The sequence below is a fragment of the Heterostelium album genome (assembly GCF_000004825.1).
Source record: "Heterostelium album PN500 unplaced genomic scaffold PPL_scaffold11, whole genome shotgun sequence".
Taxonomy (NCBI): Eukaryota; Evosea; class Eumycetozoa; order Acytosteliales; family Acytosteliaceae; genus Heterostelium; species Heterostelium album.
In genome coordinates this window covers 918638-937385 of record NW_008805073.1, presented here as the reverse complement: position 1 = coordinate 937385, position 18748 = coordinate 918638, and the positions used below count along the sequence as shown (strand labels likewise).

At 31.4% G+C, this 18748-nt stretch overlaps 6 protein-coding genes across 6 annotated transcripts; 3 read left to right on the top strand and 3 right to left on the bottom strand.

Annotated features, from left to right (window-relative positions):
- Positions 1 to 23: 23 nt before the first annotated feature.
- Positions 24 to 794, top strand: PPL_09766 (uncharacterized protein; the record flags this gene model as incomplete). The annotated part of the gene is made up of 3 exons (XM_020580557.1): positions 24 to 119; positions 217 to 301; positions 688 to 794. 3 exons carry the CDS (start codon positions 24 to 26, stop codon positions 792 to 794), a joined length of 288 nt encoding a protein of 95 aa, XP_020429144.1.
- A 188-nt stretch (positions 795 to 982) lies between these two features.
- On the bottom strand, positions 983 to 3100 carry PPL_09765 (protein disulfide isomerase; the record flags this gene model as incomplete). Its single annotated transcript, XM_020580556.1, has 5 exons — positions 983 to 1000; positions 1374 to 1752; positions 1785 to 2420; positions 2597 to 2665; positions 2751 to 3100. The coding sequence occupies 5 exons, from the start codon at positions 3098 to 3100 to the stop codon at positions 983 to 985; spliced, it is 1452 nt and encodes a 483-aa protein (XP_020429143.1).
- Positions 3101 to 3447: 347 nt separating this feature from the next.
- On the top strand, positions 3448 to 4614 carry PPL_09764 (uncharacterized protein; the record flags this gene model as incomplete). The annotated part of the gene is made up of 7 exons (XM_020580555.1): positions 3448 to 3493; positions 3573 to 3606; positions 3709 to 3733; positions 3813 to 3835; positions 3951 to 3983; positions 4126 to 4187; positions 4583 to 4614. The coding sequence occupies 7 exons, from the start codon at positions 3448 to 3450 to the stop codon at positions 4612 to 4614; spliced, it is 255 nt and encodes an 84-aa protein (XP_020429142.1).
- Positions 4615 to 4788: 174 nt separating this feature from the next.
- On the bottom strand, positions 4789 to 6279 carry PPL_09763 (uncharacterized protein; the record flags this gene model as incomplete). Its single annotated transcript, XM_020580554.1, has 3 exons — positions 4789 to 4969; positions 5612 to 5644; positions 6086 to 6279. The coding sequence occupies 3 exons, from the start codon at positions 6277 to 6279 to the stop codon at positions 4789 to 4791; spliced, it is 408 nt and encodes a 135-aa protein (XP_020429141.1).
- Positions 6280 to 6703: 424 nt separating this feature from the next.
- Positions 6704 to 13719, bottom strand: PPL_09762 (helicase; the record flags this gene model as incomplete). The annotated part of the gene is made up of 2 exons (XM_020580553.1): positions 6704 to 13551; positions 13635 to 13719. 2 exons carry the CDS (start codon positions 13717 to 13719, stop codon positions 6704 to 6706), a joined length of 6933 nt encoding a protein of 2310 aa, XP_020429140.1.
- A 1093-nt stretch (positions 13720 to 14812) lies between these two features.
- PPL_09761 (uncharacterized protein) lies at positions 14813 to 18748 on the top strand (the record flags this gene model as incomplete). Its single annotated transcript, XM_020580552.1, has 9 exons — positions 14813 to 14999; positions 15069 to 15126; positions 15188 to 15344; positions 15414 to 15519; positions 15579 to 15848; positions 15921 to 16176; positions 16240 to 16767; positions 16825 to 17041; positions 17108 to 18748. The coding sequence occupies 9 exons, from the start codon at positions 14813 to 14815 to the stop codon at positions 18746 to 18748; spliced, it is 3420 nt and encodes a 1139-aa protein (XP_020429139.1).

The following is an 18748-nucleotide window of genomic DNA, read 5'->3' as shown; positions in this document are numbered from 1 at the left end:
TAACAATAAACCAGACAGAAAGAATGATATTGGCAGCAATGAGATACTTATTTTTAGTTTCTTTTAACATAACTCCAGATTCAGAGAAGTTTTTTTTTAATGTAGCAAACACCAGAATTGTAAGTTATAACCACAATATTATTTAGATATTGATGATGTTGTAGTCGTTGTTAACCAACTGTTACTATTGATGACAGAACATTTGATATAGTGTAGGTAGATGCCAACCTACTGATTATAGAATACACTTCTCAACTCTTATATAATCATCAAAGATACCTCACTACAACCGGTATAATGAGTATATCGGAGGCGAACCATTTAATCATCCTCTTGGTGACACCTAGTCAACATCGCTAGGTGTTCTAGGTACATATGTGATTTGATAATGGTAGACTTGACCGACTCTGAGTGAGAGCGAAGCTTGTTTAAACAGATAGAGTAACGTCAGCTATGTTCATCAGAAACGAAGAAGAAGAAAAGACATTAGAGTAGTAAAATCAGTAGTAGTACTAATAGCAACCAGATATATTGGGAATATGTATGTTTTGATTCAAATACTCTAGAGTATTCAAAGTAACCAACACTCTAAAACTAACTAACATTAATCATAGATTGAAACCGTGTAAATTCAAACCTAAAGATGGCAGGTAACTAAACCAGACAGATATTATAATTTCTTTAAAGATAACGTCTATACAACCAGTGTAAAGAATCTAGAGGAAAAGGATCATTCAACATCCTCGATGCCGACTAAATCAACATCGCTAGGTAACTCTAAATACCGATCATAAATTAACCTGGCAGCACATATTACTTGGTAACAACAGACTTGACTCGAAGTGACAGCGAAGCGTGTTTTTACATAAAAGTGCCTGAGCTTTGGTCATCAGAACGAGAAGAAGTAGTGTAGAGGAGTAGAACCAGTGGTAAATTGCAACTTGATACTAGTAATAGGTTTGTATTCATTCAAATACTCTACTCAATGATACCAAACTAACTTATATTTTTAAAATCATCTAGACAACCAGCACTGTAGATCTCCACACCATATACGATTTACTATAGTTTTAAAAGAAAAACTTATTTGGGTTACTTACTTCTATTCAGATTTCGAATCAAATCACCATTACAAACTCAGTATACATTAATTTTCAATCAATTTTTTACCAAAGTTCGATACAAAGAGCAATAGTTTATCTCTTTACTATAGAAACAGAAAAAAGAAATCAAACAAAAAGTAATAATAATAAATAGATGTAAATAACTACGGATTCAGAATAATTATATCTCATGCAAAGAATATAATTTTATTCAAATATTTGCATAAATTTCTACCAAAGATAATGAAAAATCGAAGAATCCGTAGACACCTCATTGGATTCGGTGCTCTTCAAAGCTTGGATGGAATGCTCTTTGATGAATTCGACCAGAGTTGCGAGATCACGTTCACCCTCGAACGTAACTGGGTTCTTCTTATCGTTGGCCTTGAAGAACTTGATCGTTGGGAAACCACGGATGTCAAGTTCTGGTGGAACATCGTTGGCGGTGGCATCGATCTTGCCAATGACGATATGTGGGTATTTGGCCATGTAATCTCCGAGTTTTTCGTAGGTTGGTTTCAAACTCCAGATGTAAGGACACCATGGAGCGTAGAATTCAACCAAGACATCCTTGGTTTCATCGAGGACGATCTGATCGAAGGTATTACCAACGATGATCTTGACAGACTGGTTTTGGCTGGAATTGACTCTGACTTTCTTAAAAGTGCAAACTTGTAATACTGTTGAACGAATTCGGAAACGGCGGTTTGAGTGAACTCTTTGTTCTCTGGGAACAAGAGCTTTTTTTGCTTAGCAATGTTCTGGATGACTAGAGCTGGAAACTTGGATCCAGACAAACCGAGATACTCGGCGTATCGTGGGTTGTTGACGGAGCAGAAGATGATCTTACCTTTGTGGGCAGCGGCTATCTTGGTGACTTCAGCAATGGTGGTTTCTGTGGTTTCCTTCTCGCTTGTGTTGACAAAGAGGTAGGCAATTGGGAGATCGATAGGGTAGTTCCTACTGATGAGATCGCTGTACTCACCCAAAGTTGGCAAAATACTTGATTGGATGAATCGAGTCAATTCCTCTGGTTCGAACGAGTTACCAGTGAATGGGACAACCGGAAAATCATCAAACTTGGTGTAGATGTTGGCGGATGGAATCGATTTGACGTGCTTGGCAGAGAACTCCTTGTTGTTGATGACAGCACCAAACTTGATGAACTTCTTCATGGAGAAGGCCAACTTTTTAAAGGTGGCGTAATGGTTGTCGTGATCGTTATCAAAGAAACCAACAATAACATCCTTTTCAAAAGCCTTCAACCTATCCAAATCTTTCTCGGTTCCAATAATGGTGATCGGTGGCAAAAGAACTCTACAAATTTGTTAAATTATTATGTTATTATATTAGAGAACTGTTCATTTTTGGTTTTTAATAATATAAACAGATATATCAAACAAGAAAAAAGAAAAAGAAATGTTTGTAAACAATGTTTCTATGATCATTTAAATGTTTAATATACAATAACCTATCGTCGTTCTTGTACATACGAAGTGAGCGCGATGATAATACCGGAAGCTGTTTTATCACCTAATTCGAATGGTTCTGGTTCACCGTTTCTTTAAAGAAAAAGAAAAGAATTTAGTGGTTAAGATAAGTTAGTATTTATAAGATTTGATTATATTTAAATAGTGATATATTTACCTGAAGAGAATCAAAGTTGGGAGTAATTCAACTTTATTCGATTGACAGAGATTATTTTCAACAATACAATCTACTTTACCAAATGCAACCTTATTGTTGGTGGCAAATGACTTGGAAGCCTCCGAGTAGTGTGGCTTCAAGTTCTTGCAGTGACCACTCCATGACATACAGAAAACAACAAGGACGAGATAGTGTCCAGTGATGACCTCGTTGAAGTTTGTTTCATTCATGCTGATGACATTGTCATCGGATGGACCATCCTCCTCTTCAAAGTGAGAATGACGAGCACCAATTGCGACGGCACACAATATAACAATTGTTGCCAATATTACAAATTTATTGATTTTCATCATTTAATAAAAATAATTAATAATTATATAACAAGATATATTTGTTTGAACATGTGTATAAACTTTTATACTACCAGTCACCAAAAAGAAATTTAAATAATCTTTGTCATTCTCGTTATTATGAATAATTTTTGGGAACTTTGGCTGAACTAAAAAAAAAATTTGATTATTTTTAAATTTATAAAAAAAAAAACTAATTTCGTAAGTCACAGTTTTAATCAAAATAAAAGATCCCGATCTTCAAATAATTCATCATCTTGTAATATTATACTCTGTTTATTGATTTATAATAAATTATTTGTAGAAAAGAAGATCTTTTTGGCTAGGAGTACATTTATTATGAGCAAATGACTTCAACTGACCTTGAATATGTCCCAGTTGTGCTTAAATTTAGTAAGAGCATCAGATTGAGAGTTCCGAGGGCTGTGTGCTATTTTATAGTAGTGCTGTAAGTTAATAAGATATATTAAAGAATCCAAACACTATCCTCAAGTTGGTGTATATATGTATATAAATGTAACAGTGAGGTGTATTAAAGGTATAGGTCGTTAAACAGCAGAGCTGGACCCAACAAGGTTCCGATAAGTTTATTCCTAATGTATTTCCAGAATTGGAAAGGCTGATAATCTATTAGTATGTAAACACTTTGTTTTGTTATGTTATATTTATTATTATAACAAATGAAATGAAATGAAATCAACAATATAATTAGACATCTGTAGTTAGAGCAAGCAAGTAAGTTACAAGACAAAGGAATTGATATTGGCACCTGCTATGAACACGATGATGTGGGAGAATCCAATAATAAAATAATTATTATATTAGAACAGAATAGTTTTTTTTATTCTAGTTGGCAAAGTAACCAAAGATTGTTCGAGAAGAGGTACCTGTTGTTGATCATACAAACCATGTACTCAGTAGACTGAAGTAGTTGGTACCACCTTGATCATAAAGGAAGCATGATCTGATGCTATTACTTTATATTAACTTAAGTTATGAGAGGTAACGACCGTTCTAGAATCTAGAGGTGACTTCATCATCTTCTCGATGACCTATGCCGGTATTCATTTGGTAACTCAAGGTACATGTAACTTGGGAAGCACATATGACCTCGATGGTGGACTATGTTCCAAGTGACAGAGAATAGAGAGTTACACCACCAACTTTGATCATGTTGATGATGTCAGTTTACAGATATTGAACGTTCGGGAGCAGGTATGTTCGTGTTTGTAGATTCCACCTATTTAAATGGATGATCTCATCCATCGAAATGTCAGATTTAATATTTCTGACCAACATAGAAATATAGATACAGTAGGAAGCTTACTGTGATAAAAGAAGGCGAGTGGTAGTACATAGTAACTCCCAGAATTCTTTCAAATTTGAATGGAATTTTGACATATGACCAACGACCACATATTATTGAGATTTGGAGATTTTGCTTCATAATCTCTTCTGTGATTTTTCCATTTTCTTTTTCAGCAATCTATGCAAATGACGTTCTACATCCATAAGTTGTTGAATAAGAAATACCATCTTGATTTCTATATCCAATTCTCTGATTTACTTTATCAACTGTGTATTCAGGGTATTTATAGTCACTTGCTTTTATAAGTGATGAAATTGATCACCAAAGAATACATCGACTTCATCAATCAAAAGAATTCTTGGACATTGTGATGAATTTTTTAGATGAGATGGTTTAATTTGTTATTAATGAATTGATTTGTAAGAGTTCTGACATCACCTCCTTCTGTAATCAAAACTCCACAAAGATCTTCAAAAGTGGAATAGGTAATCTTATCAGTGACACCAAAGAGTGAAAAGATATCTTCAAATGCTGTATAATCTCGTTTTGAAATGTATCCACTATATGAAATACATGAAACTTTGAATCCAAGAAGTGAAAGTATAATACTTAGAACAAAGATCAACTCTCAGGTAGTGAATGGCTTCTGCATAACGTCTCTACAGCCAGAGTATTGTGAATACGAGGAAATACATTGATTATGGAAGACTTTGAAATAAACTAATACGGTTTTAAATTCAAACCAAATTACAGATTAAATAGTTACAGGAAAAGGATCACTTTACTTATTATCAAAATAAAAAAAGAGATGATCAACCAGTGTAGAGAGTCCAGAGGAGAAGAACCATTTAATCATCTTCTCCATGCCGACCTGGATTCAACTCTGTAGTTCTTTTGGACGAGTTGATCTCAATCAAAGTGGTAGATTAAAATAGGTCGAATCGACCAAGAACCAGCTCATATATGATGTACCTTAGTTTTATACTTCTGGAGCTTGACGAAATCAAAAGGTCGGTACGTGCCTCATGCAGTATTTATGACTGATCGAGGAGTCTGCCAATGGCTTTGTAAAACATGGCTACAAATAGAGATAAAGAAGAAGTTTGGATCTGGTTTTAGTTAAATTTAAGATAAAACTAAGTAGACAAAATGGAACTGATTATAATATCAATAAAGGTATCTATTAAACCAGGAGCAGCAACTTTGTTGAACCGATCTTATCAGTTTCAGTGAGTCTATAATAAGAACATGTATCGTATCTCCAGTTAAATATTTAATTGAACAACAATCAGTTAAAATAGTAATTATTGATACTTGTTAATGTTTATGTTTATTTTAGAATAAAATATTTGTTAAATTCTTCTAATTGATTTGAAATTTCGGATTTCTTTGAATCACAATAATTGGTATGTAAACTTAAATAGGTGTTAGAAATACCATCATTTATCTTGGCCTAAATGACAACCTTCTTGAGTTTCTCACATTCAGAACTAAATAATTCTGTTCGTTTTGAGTCAATCATCATATAGAATCCATCACTCTTGATTGCATTGTCAAGACTCTCTGATGTCATTCCCATTTTAAGAAGGCCTGTCTTTTGAAGAATCATCTTGTATTATCCTTTCTGACCTTGACGAGCGGTTCTTCCTTTGATTTGAACCTCTTCAGTGATGTACTTAGAAAGGAATGTTTGAATGACATGAACACCTCCATTATCAATCACTTTATCATCATTGACAATGAAATCAACACCACGACCAAGTGATCTTGTTATGAGTGATACTTGTTTTGATGTTGTTGATTTCTTGATCACTAGAGAGCTCCCAATTATGTGATTTGATTTCATTGATTGTATCTTCCAAAAGATCATTACTTCTGTTTGTCAATGATTTGATTGTATTGAATTTGACAGATGTGAATACATCATTGTAAGTTGAAAGAGTTTATCTATTTGATCTTTGACTTGAGATCTTTAAAAAAATTAAAAATATAGATTAATAACAAAATAAAATTTAAAAATAAATAAATACCTATTGGTTTTTGTTAGTGTTAAAATTTGATTTAAAACAAAATTTATTTCAATTTATTTAATACTTAAATATGAATTAGATTTTATAATACTTCACTAAACCTTCAAAATTGTTTAATTTCATTTTAAGCCTCCCCAAAAAGAAAAAAAATTTGTGTGCTTTTTGTAAAATAATGTGAGAATACTAAGAAAAAAAAAAACCCAACCAATAAAATGAAAAATCATTTAGAATTAAAATTTTTATTTATTTATTTTTATATTTTAATTAATTGAATTGAGATAATAGATTTGAAATTTCAGATTTCTTGGATTCACTATAATTGCAAATTAAACTTAAATATTTGTTCGATAGGTTATCCCGTTCATTGGCTTCACTGACAACCTTCTTTTGTTTCTCACATTTCAAAGAGAACAATTCTTGACGCTTCTCATCGATCATCTTGTAGAATCCTTCGCTCTTGATTCCTTTGTCAAGACTCTCTGATGTCATTCCCATCTTCACAAGATCTGGTTTTTGGAGAATAATCTTGTATGATCCTTTCTGACCTTGACGAGCGGTTCTTCCTTTGATTTGAATTTCTTCGGTGATCTCTTCTGAAAGGAATGTTTGAATGACATGAACACCTCCATTATCAATCACTTTATCATCATTGACAATGAAATCAACACCACGACCAAATGATCTTGTTATGAGTGTTACTTGATTTGATGTTGTTGCTTTCTTGATCACTGTATCTCTATCGATTGTACTTTCAACCAATTTCGAACTCTTGTCAACTTGTTGGAAGTAATGTGATGTTTCAAAATCGATCAATATCTTTTCATCTTCAAAGACAACGATGACAGCTCTTTCTTTCTTTGTCTTCTCAAGGATATCTTCAGCAATCTTTCTGTACCAGAGGTCTTTGTTCTCTTCCATCAAAACATGATCTTGTTCTTTGTAATCAAGTTGTGTTTTACCAAAGATTGAAGGTGTGAATGTATATTTGTTGATCTTGAAATCATCTTTGATGATTTTCATTAAAGATGGTGTTAGTGTCTTCAAAGTTCCAGTAACTCCAAGAATTCTTTCAAATTTGAATGGAATGTTTGCAAACGACCAATGACCACAAACAATTGAGAGTTTAAGATTTTTCTTCATAACCTCTTCTGTGATATTACCAAGTTCATATTCAGCAATGTATGCAAATGCTGTTTTTGATCCATAGGTTGTTGTAAATGAAATACCATCTTGATCACGATATCCAATTCTCTGATTCACTTTATCAACTTCATAAGCTGGAATATTGTAGCTGTTGACATCTCTAACCATAGAGTAAATCTTCTGAGAAAGAATTGTTTCATGTCCGGGGAACTCAGCCATTACTTTCTTGTATTCATTTTGGTTAGAGACGGTAGAAATTGTAATGTTCTTGCGATTCTTCCAAATGTATTCAAAAAGTTGAATGATTGATGCTGACTGAAGAGATGTTCCTGGATTATATGTTTGACCATAGAATGAATCACCAAAGAATACATCGACTTCATCAATCAAAAGAATTCTTGAACATGGTGTTGGATTTTCTTTAGTAGCTGGTTTCAATTTGCTGTGCATGAATTGATTTGTTAGAGTTCTGACATCACCACCTTCTTTGATCAAAGAATCACACAATTCACCGAATGTTGAATAGGTAATCATATCAGTGACACTAAATAGTGAAAAGATATCTTCAAATGCAGTAAAGTCACGATTTGATAGATATGCACTATAAGAAACACATGAAACCTTGAACTTTAGAAGTGAAAGAAGGGTACTGAGAACTGCAAGTGTGATTGATTTTCCTTCACCAGTCAATATTTCAATGAGATGATTGTCAAATGGTGAACCCCCAGTCATTCCTAATTTACTTTTAATCCAAGATTCTTTCGTATCAATTCCTAGTAATCTCATTATTGCCAAAACTTGAGCATGATGAGGGCGAATTAATACAGTTGGATCAAATTTAAGAGCAACATATGATTCACCAGATTTTGAAACAGTCCACATTGCGAAAATATGAGCCAACAAACTGATGACATTCTCTCTTGAGGTCTCGGATTGTATTTTCTTAGGTATTCTGGCTGCAATCATCTTTGCATTTGTGACAATATTCTTGGCAGCATCTTGATATTTGACGACTTCTCTTTCCACAATTGTCTGATATTGAGCACAGAATGAATCATAACTTGATTTCAATATTTCCTTTGAAATCTCATCACCGGTCATGTGTTCCAAGATGTATTCAATGGGTAGATTTGCTGATCTTGTATTCCACATTGAGATTTTATATGCAGTGAATTGTGTGAATTCAGAAATGATTTCTTTTCCAAGACGACCAGAGATTTCAAGTTCCTTTCCAATTTGTTGAATTTTTCCTAATCCATGGGCTTCTATAAAACGATCCAAAACAACTTTAATATTAAAATTAACAAATTCTTTGAGAAGTGGTGATCTATCAGAAAATTCCTTTAACTTTGTCAAACTTGGAACAAGTTCATTGCCATCTTTGTTGTGGAGTTGACCTGAGTATTCTTCGATATGCTTTTTGGCAACAACAACAATAGATTTCACCAAGGTATTTGAATTGATTTGAGGAATTCGATTCATATGATTTTCAAAGTTGGTGGCTCTAACAGCGGTTTGATTATAGTTTTCAAGGTCATCACTTTCCCAATATCTCTTTGCTGTGTTTACCAACATTTCCATATGAGATTGTCCAATTCCAATCAAGAGTGGATGATCATTGCTTGATACAACATCATGTGCATTTAATTGATTATATACTTCATAAACAAGAAGAATGGTGGATGCTGATTTATCATATTTCGAACTATCCAAATCATTTGAGAGAGTACTGATACGATTTTGAATCTTTGATTTCAATTGGTCGATTGCAATTCTGTATGTGGGTACATTTCCTATCAAAATAGAACATGCTGAGATAGCATTATCACATCTTCTGAGAGTATTGAGTTTGGAAAGAAGATCTGAAATTGCATTCTTTTCAAATGGAATGACATCTTTCTTCCAATTATCAATGTTTCTTGAAATTATTTCAGAGAATGTTTTGAAATATGATTTCATTGATTCTATCAAATGTTGGTCCATGACATTGAAATCTTTGATGAACTTTGATAGATGTGTTTTGATAGAATAGTAATGATCTATATCATCCTTTTGAAGATTATCATCCTTTTGATGATCAACGATTTTTTGGATTGATGATTTAGCAATTTTTAAGATTTGTTTCTGAATCTTATCGAGTTCAGCTTGGTATGAATTTCCTAATTTCTTTGAGATGACAGAGTTGGAACACAAATCGATAAACCATGATAGATTTTCAGCAACTTGTTCAAATCTTGGTGGTGAAAGATCTCTTTGAATTGAAGATAAACATTCAAGAATCTTATCTTTGAGATTCTTAATTGTTTGAGAGTCCAAATCTTTCTCTGTGATACTATCAAAATTGCCTGATTTGATAATAGAAGCAATATTGTTAGATCTAAGAGATTCGAATTCTGCAACAAAGTTCCTCAATTCTTCTAATATAGTTGAGGTTTGAGTTGTGGCAATTAGTCCTGAAATATTTTGAATATCACTTTCAATATTTTTAACATTCGATCTTGCTTCAATGATAAGACCATCATTGATCATTTTTCTGACAGAATCTGATCTCTTTACAATATGATTGAAGAAAAAGTTTTCAATCTGTTGAAGTTTAAGAACAAAAGTGTAGTTGTTGCTGACTTTCTTCAAACCATTGATGATTGCTGAAATCGAGAAAAATTGTTTCTCTTCAAACATCTTTTCATTGATATTGTCAAGGGATTCTCTGACAATTGAGTCTACTTGATGTGTAATATCATTGATTTGATTTCCAAATGATAAACAATATCTCAATTGTTGGCACAGAGTTTGAATATAATTGGAATATTGATCAACTGAATAGAAATCATGAATAGCAACTGAACCTTTGAGTTTGTCAACAATGAGTTTAATCTGTTTGATGATAATATCTTCGATATTCTTCAACCGTCTCTCGAAATTGTGTTCTTCTGGGAGAATTGAAGATAGAATTGATCCACTATTAAAAGAGGATAATGATTTAGAAAATTTATCTTTATCGACTCTCATTTGTTCGATTTGACTGACAAATATCATGATGATCTGTTCATCATTTCTGAGAACATTGATAATTTGAGTGAGAAGATCAACTCGAACTCTAGAGTCTTCAGGAAGATTGAGAAAAGTGTCTTTGAGACTTGAGTAGTTCCGAGTAGTGATCTTCTCACTAAATGATGTCAATAAACCATTCTGATACTCTCTAAATTGGTTATTAATTTCATAAACGATTGTATTGAGAGAGGGATAATAATGTTCAAGATCCACTAAACAATTAAGTTGGGGTTGGAGAAGTCTAAATTCATTAAATTTACCATCATCAATGAATGATCTCATCTTTGAAAGGAAGTTGGAGATTGAACGACGAAGTGTTTCTTCAATTTCAGAATACTTGTCGTCACTGATTATTGTTTTGATATTATCAAACTTTTTTGCTCTTTGAAGTTGATTTAAACTATCATATGCCGATTTATAATCGTTCGATGAGATATACCTTGATGATTGTTCCCATTTTGTTGTACAATGTTCAACAATCTTTGTTTCAATGGTCGTGATAGTTGATGAAGTAGAACACATTTGATTATATCTGAAAATGGCAAGTTTTTCAAGCTGTTTGGATAGTGTTGACCATTGTCCATTTGTAATAATCTCCAAATTGATATTACAAATACTTGAAACCAATTCCTTTACATGATTCTTTGTATTTTCAATGCAAACAGACAATTGTTGTTCTTCTTGGCATGCATTCTGACCAAATTCTATCGGTCTGATTAGATAGTGAAGTGATTGTGAGAGTGAATTTGAAAGTGGAAGATTATTATGAGAGAATGAATCAACGATTGCATCCTCAACACCAATAATGAAAAGACGAATCTCTTCAATGGTTTGGAGGTAGGTTATCATACATATAGGTTCTGAAAAATGTGGATCCATCGGTGAGAGTTTTTTGATCTCGCAAAGTTTGTTGAATAATCTTTGGAGAGTAATTTGATCACTAGTAACCTTGAGTGATAAACAAATTTCCTCCTTCATAGATTTAACTTTATCATTAATTGTGCGAAGTGCCAATCTATAAGAATTTGAAGTGCGATCATTGATCTTTGCATCCAAATTTTGAAGAATTGAAACTTTTTCAAGAGAGGAAACCAAACCAGCTGGATCTGATAGATTATTAAGGATGTCATTGGTATATTTGGCAATAGAATCAACAATTGGAGAGTAATAAACTTCTTCAATTTTGATTTCCAACAATTTACTGAGTGGTTTGAATGAAGATGAAGTTTGAATTACCGCCCAATGATCTCTTACTCTACCTAAATCATGAAGAGATAGACTACCTTCTCTATTCAATATTTGATTAATGAATTCACTTGAAATTTCAATTATTTTGATTATTGAACTAATCAAAGTTTGAACTTCATTTTCAATTTGAATTTTGATAAACTCTTGAATACAATTTGATTGTTGAATTGATTGGATCGAATTGAATGAAATCTCCCAATTATGGGATCTGATTTCATTGATTGTATCTTCCAATAAATCATTAATTCTGTTTGTCAATGATTTGATTGCATTGGTTTTGGAAGGTGTGAATACATCATTGAAATCTGAAAGTGAATGAAGTTTAACGATTTGATCTTTGAGAACAGCAAATGAAGTGATTGTATTCAATGAACGTTCAAAATCATTCGAACTTTGAAATAGACATTGAACTACATGATCATAAGATTCAATATCATTTGTAAAATGTGTTTTCTCTTCGTCCTTTCGGTTTTTCATGAGATGATCAATCAATCTGATTGATGATAAACGAGATTCTAAATGTTCAATCGAAAGTGAACCAGCTGGTGTCAAAGCACCACCGAGATATGACTTGACATCAACTGAAAGTTGATTGTAATGTTTCGCAAATCCAGCAAGAGATACCTTGTACGATTCTTTCAAAGACTTTAAGTCAAGTTTAATTGCCAACAATTTGATTAGATCCAAACACTCCACTGCTTGTGAATATTCACCAACATCAATGGACTGACTGATTTTGTACTGAAGTGTAACACATTCATTATCAATATATGTCTTTGAAGCATTAGATATATTGTACTTGAACACTTGACTGGGATTCTCAATTGGTGGACGACTCTTAATCATTGAAAGGATCTCTTGGACACCATCTGGATTGAGTGGATTTACAATGTGAACATATACACCTTCGGGTTGGCCACCAACAGTAAGGAAGTTAATCTTAGTTGCTACTCCTGTGTAAATGAAACGTAGGAGAATAGCTCTGTTGCTGCTTTGATCTTTTGCATTCTCGAATTTGATTTGGTCAAGTAAATTTTCCTTGATTGTAGTGTAGTTTTCTACCTCTGATGATTTACTACAATCATAATGAGTGAACAACACTGAGAATGAACCCAATCTTTCTTGGATTCTTTCAATTAGATTAGAAGAGAAATCGAGAATCTGGCCAAACTCTGGTCCTCGAATAGCGGAGATTGTATCTTTGTCTAGGACAATGACGGGACGAACTGCTTTGGCTGAATGGAGACCTTTGGTGACACCAATCGAATGAGCAAGATCGACGGCAGGACCTTGGTCATCCAAAGCACCTGGAGTATCGACAAAGAGATCACCACCTGGAGTAGATTTACAGGAGATTACCTTGGTTTCCGATTTCTTCTCATGGCCAATGGGACCTCCTTTGGCATTGGGATTTTCGACATCTATCTTCTTCTTGATCGATGTTTCGATCATACCACCTCCCACATCGACAACAGTCTTGATATCTTTGAGAACCATTTTCTCTCCACTGAGATAATGAGTGGTAGTGGTCTTTCCAGCACCGGTTCTTCCTAAGAGCAAATTGATAACACGATCTTTGGTCTGATTAGAAGCTTCAATGGCTTTGGCAATGGTACTGAGCATCGCCTCTATACTGTCTGAAAAAACAGTTTCATCTTCTTTCTTTTTATCTATAATTAATAAAAAATTAAAATTTTTAATTAAAATTAATTTTATTATTATTAAAATATAAAAAAGATCAATATTTATTTACCTGGAACAATTTTATTGTTATTGTTATTAATATTATACATGAAATCATCATTTGATTCTTGTGTTGCGATTGCTATTGAAACCATTATTATTCTTATAAATCTAATAAATTAATTTCTAAATCAAGATTATTAATATTCTATAAATAATATCACTGTTCTCTGTGGATAATTACAATACATACCAAAAAAAAAAAAATTGTATACAAATAAAAAGGATAATTTTATTAATAATTAAAAGTGAAATGGTTTGAAGTTAGACTTTTTTAATAGAATTTATAAAAATCCTTTCGAACTTGAATTTTAAAATAAAAAAAAAAATTTTTTAAAATTAGATTTTTAGTTTTTGATCATTTTGAAAACAAAAATTAGATTTTTGATTTTTTTTCATGCATGCATTTTGGAAACCTTGTGAAATTTGAATGAAAAAATGATAAAAGAATGGGGGTGCACTAATTGAATTCAACTCAAACCACATAAAAGTAAAAAAAAAATTTAATCCCTCATCCCAAAACCTGAATCTCCACTTTTGAGAAATCAAAAAAAAAAAAAAAAAAAAAATTTGGTGGGTTTGAGAAGAGAAGTACTAGTGAATTAAAATACATTTTTGTTACTCAGTTACAAAATTTTTTTTGATCATATTATTTTGAGTTGAGATATTTTTTCATATTTTAACTAGTGACGATATGAAATTCTGAAGTTCACTAAATATTGGTATCTAGTGACAATATTCATTAGAAATCTATAAATTGTTTTGTATATATTTCATAAGCTTCTTTTGTTCATTATGATTTACTATCTAATATTAATTTACTACTTTTTCTCATATCTGTATTCGTAACAAAAAGTATTCTGTGGAACAATTTGATATGAAATCAAAAACTCTCAAAAAAAAAAAAAAAAAAATGGTCAACTGTTATGATTTCATATCTTCACTATTTGCACAATCTACAATAATGATTTGTTTGTATCACCAAAACTGATAGGGGGGGTACCCCACAAAATGTTTTAATTTTTTTTTTGTTTTGGATTTTTGGTGGTAACATGACGATATATAATTCATAAGTGATATTTAAATTAATTTACAAATAAACATAATGATGAATTATCTGATTAGAAAGTGATGTCAATTATTTGTCATCATATTTTTTTTTTAAAAAAAAACTATAAGCTAAAAACTATGATTAATAACTTTGATAGAAATTGTAAAGTTTGTTCAAAGATTATTGTTTCTGGTCAAGAGAGATACGTTTGTTCGGAATGTACTGATCTTACTATTTGTTTGGAGTGTTATCCACATTCAAATACTCTCTCAGACATTCACACAGACTCGGCTCCACTTCCGCATTATTGTACAATTGAAAAATGTAAAAGTCTTTAATGATCAAAAAATGAAAACAAAACAACTAATAAATTTATTAAATATTAATAAATAGATACAAATGAAGAAATTATATCTCTAACAGAAGACCCAGATTTTTCTACTACCATTTTGTAAGTATTACATTAAGTTAATTCGAATAATGCAAAATAGTTAACAAAAATAAAATATTAGAAATGTGTTCAAAACATTGCAAAATAGACGTTGCTTGGGACATTGGATTAATAATCGTGATCTCTCTTTAGATCCTACTGTGGAATGGTTAACTTATCAACAAGTATATGAAAGAGCTTTAATGTTTGGTACAACTCTTTTAGAAACTATTCCTATTGTTAGTATTTATTTTATAAATTCATAAAACAAAGACTAATTAATTAAATCTTTGAATGAAATTGTATAGGAATCTAAAGTTGGTATTTATTTGACAAACGTTCCTGAGTGGTATATTGTTGATTTAGCTTGTCTTTGGTATGGATTTATAATTGTCCCTTATAATTATCAAACAAGTTTGTATACCTGGATAATAAAATACTAAAAGTTTATACTAACAATATCATTGTTTTAGATTTAGAAAATCTATATTCAATTTTGAATAATTCTGAAACAAGTGCTATTATTGTAGATAGAATTTCATTTCAAAATCTTTCCTATCTTTTAGAAACAAATGAAGATATTAAGAAACAGTTAAAACTAATAGTTCATTTAGAGGATACATTTAACCAAGATTTAAGAAATAAGTTACCTTCGAATATCTCTTTCAAATTGTTTTCACAAATGTTACTAGTAGAAGAAACAATTCAACCAAAGAAAACAAATTGTAAAATTAAATCATTAGGTATGTTTTATTAATCTTTATCTTATGTTGCATATAAAGTTATTCATTAAAAAATTAATTTATTTTTTTAAGGCTATTCTTCTGGCTCCACAGGTATTCCGAAAGGTGTTGTGTTTATAAACAATACTTTAAAGACCTATGTAAATGAACAAACAGATTACTCTACATTGATTACATTAAGTTTTTCAAGTTTAGCACATGCCCAAAGATCATTTGATTATGGTAGATTCAGATTTGGTGGTAGAGTTGCTTTATATTCAGGAAAGATGGAGCATATCTTTGATTATATTAAAATGACAAGACCCCATTTAATCTTTTCTGTCCCTGTGTAATTATTTTTAATTATTCTTTATTATAAAAGAGATACTAATAATTGATACTTTTTATTTAGATTTTGGAAATTTGTGTATTCAAATTTTGAATCTATTTTGAAATCATACATCTCGGATCATCCTCATTTATCAATAGAACAATGTACAAAAGATGTAAAGAAACTCCATAACAATATATTTGGGGACAGAATTGTTCATTTGTATTCAATTGGCGCACCGCTAAATTTGTCAGTCTCCAATTTAATAAATGGTATTATTGGTAAGCTTACCATAACCAACTATTATGGTACTACTGAAACTCAGTCAATTGCTTTCAATGGTAAAGTCGTTCCACACCTTGAATACAGATTGGAATCTGTTCCAGAATTGGGATTCACAATCAATGATACACCGTATCCAAGAGGTGAGATGATTGTAAATACATCAAACATCTCTGGTGGATATTATAACAACAAAGAAGCTAATACTGCTTTTAAAGATGGATGGTATTATACTGGTGATATTGTGGAAGAATATGGAACAAGATCAATCAGAATCATTGATAGAAAGAAGAATGCTTTCAAATTGAGTAATGGTGAATTCGTTTGGTAAGTTTATAAAATTTATTTAATATTCCAAAAATTAATTTAATCCAATCCTTTTAGTTGTGAAATTATTGAATCCCTTTATTCAAACTCTCCACTCATCAAGAATATCTTTGTTTTTGGTAATATAAATCAATCATATTTAGTTGCAATAGTTGTTCCATCTCAAAATGCACTTGACAAGATTGATTTAATTGATTTTATTAAATATCAAGATAATAATCAATTGAAAAGATTGATTCTTGAGGAAATTGATAGAATATCTAAATTGAATAAGGTATTTATTTTTTTTAGAAAATTAAAAAATTATATTTTTAATTAATATTGTTTTTTATTTTTCTAGAGTCCACATTATGAAATTCCCAAGATGATCTCTCTTGATAATACGCAATGGACAATCGAAAATGAACTTTTGACTCCAACTGGTAAATTTAGTAGACCAAATCTTTATAAATATTATAAAGATGATATTGAATCTATGTTTCAAACATTGAATTCGATTCAAGAAGGTCTTTCATCAGAATCAGAAGATAAAACAAATTTGTTGTTTAACTATCTTAAATTTGTTTTGGGACTTGATATCAATACACTTTCAGAAGTTGATTTATCAAAGTTATCTTTTTCGCAAATTGGAGGGGATTCAATTGGAGCTGTTAAACTTTCAACTCTTCTCAAAGATAAAGCGAAAATAGATGTTAAACCTCAGCAAATTTTAGATAAGAATGTGAATTTAATTGATATCTTCAAGAATATTATCAAAAACAATGAAATCAATTGGGAAGATGAAATGAAATTGGATGATTCAATTCAAACCAATGGAAAATCAATGAAATCAAGTGGATTTAACAATATATTCTTGACTGGTGCAACTGGATTCAATGGTTCATTCTTATTGTATGATCTCATTAGAAATCAAAATATTTCAAAAGTATTTTGTTTGATAAGATCATCAGGTTCACAATCAGATGCAAGAAGTAAATTGGTTGACATCATCAGATTAAAGAATAATATGATGATCAAAGAAAATGAAATTTCAAAGATTCATCCAATCATTGGTGATTTAGAATTACCATTATTCGGATTGAATATCAATGAATTCATTGATCTTTCAAATCAAACCGATCTTATCATTCATAATGGTGCATATGTTCATTTGATGAATCCTTATTCAAATATGAAAATGGCAAATGTTAAAGGCACTGAGGAAGTATTAAGACTATCTACAATTGGAGACCATATCATACCAGTTTCACATATTTCCTCCATAGGAACATTACACCAATTCAATCAAGAAATAGATGACACTATAGAACCAGACCTGAAGAACTTGAATGGAATGTCAGGATATTCGCAATCAAAATTAATTGCGGAGCAACTTATTCACATAGCTTTCCAAAGAGGCCTACCAATCATTATGTTCAGACCAGGTGTCATCTACAGCCATACAGAGACAGGTGTTGATAATTCCAATGACTACATCAGATTGGTTTTGTCTGGAATATTATATCTTGGATACTATCCAGATCTTTCAGAGGAGAAGATTAATCTTTTGAATCTCGGTCCAGTTGATTGGATATCTTCATCAATCATCAATATTTCTTTGAATAGATCATGGAATGATGCTGATGATAACAATGATAAGACACCAACATTCTTATTGACTAATCAGAAATCAATCACATTCAATGATTTCTGTTTATCTATTTCTAAAATCCATCCTTTGAAGATGACAAGTTTCGACAATTGGAAAGATTTACTTTTAGAACAAAAAAACAATCCTTTGCATACAATGTTTAAAGCATTCAATCAAATTATCCCAACACTTTCACAGTATCCTATTGACAACACCAACACAACAAAAGAAATACTAAAGTGTGGTGGATATGCATGTCCTGAAATCAACTTTGATATCATTCAAAAAAATATTAAACATATATCAAAGAGTGAACAACTCTATATAACTAATTTTAAAACAAATAAATAA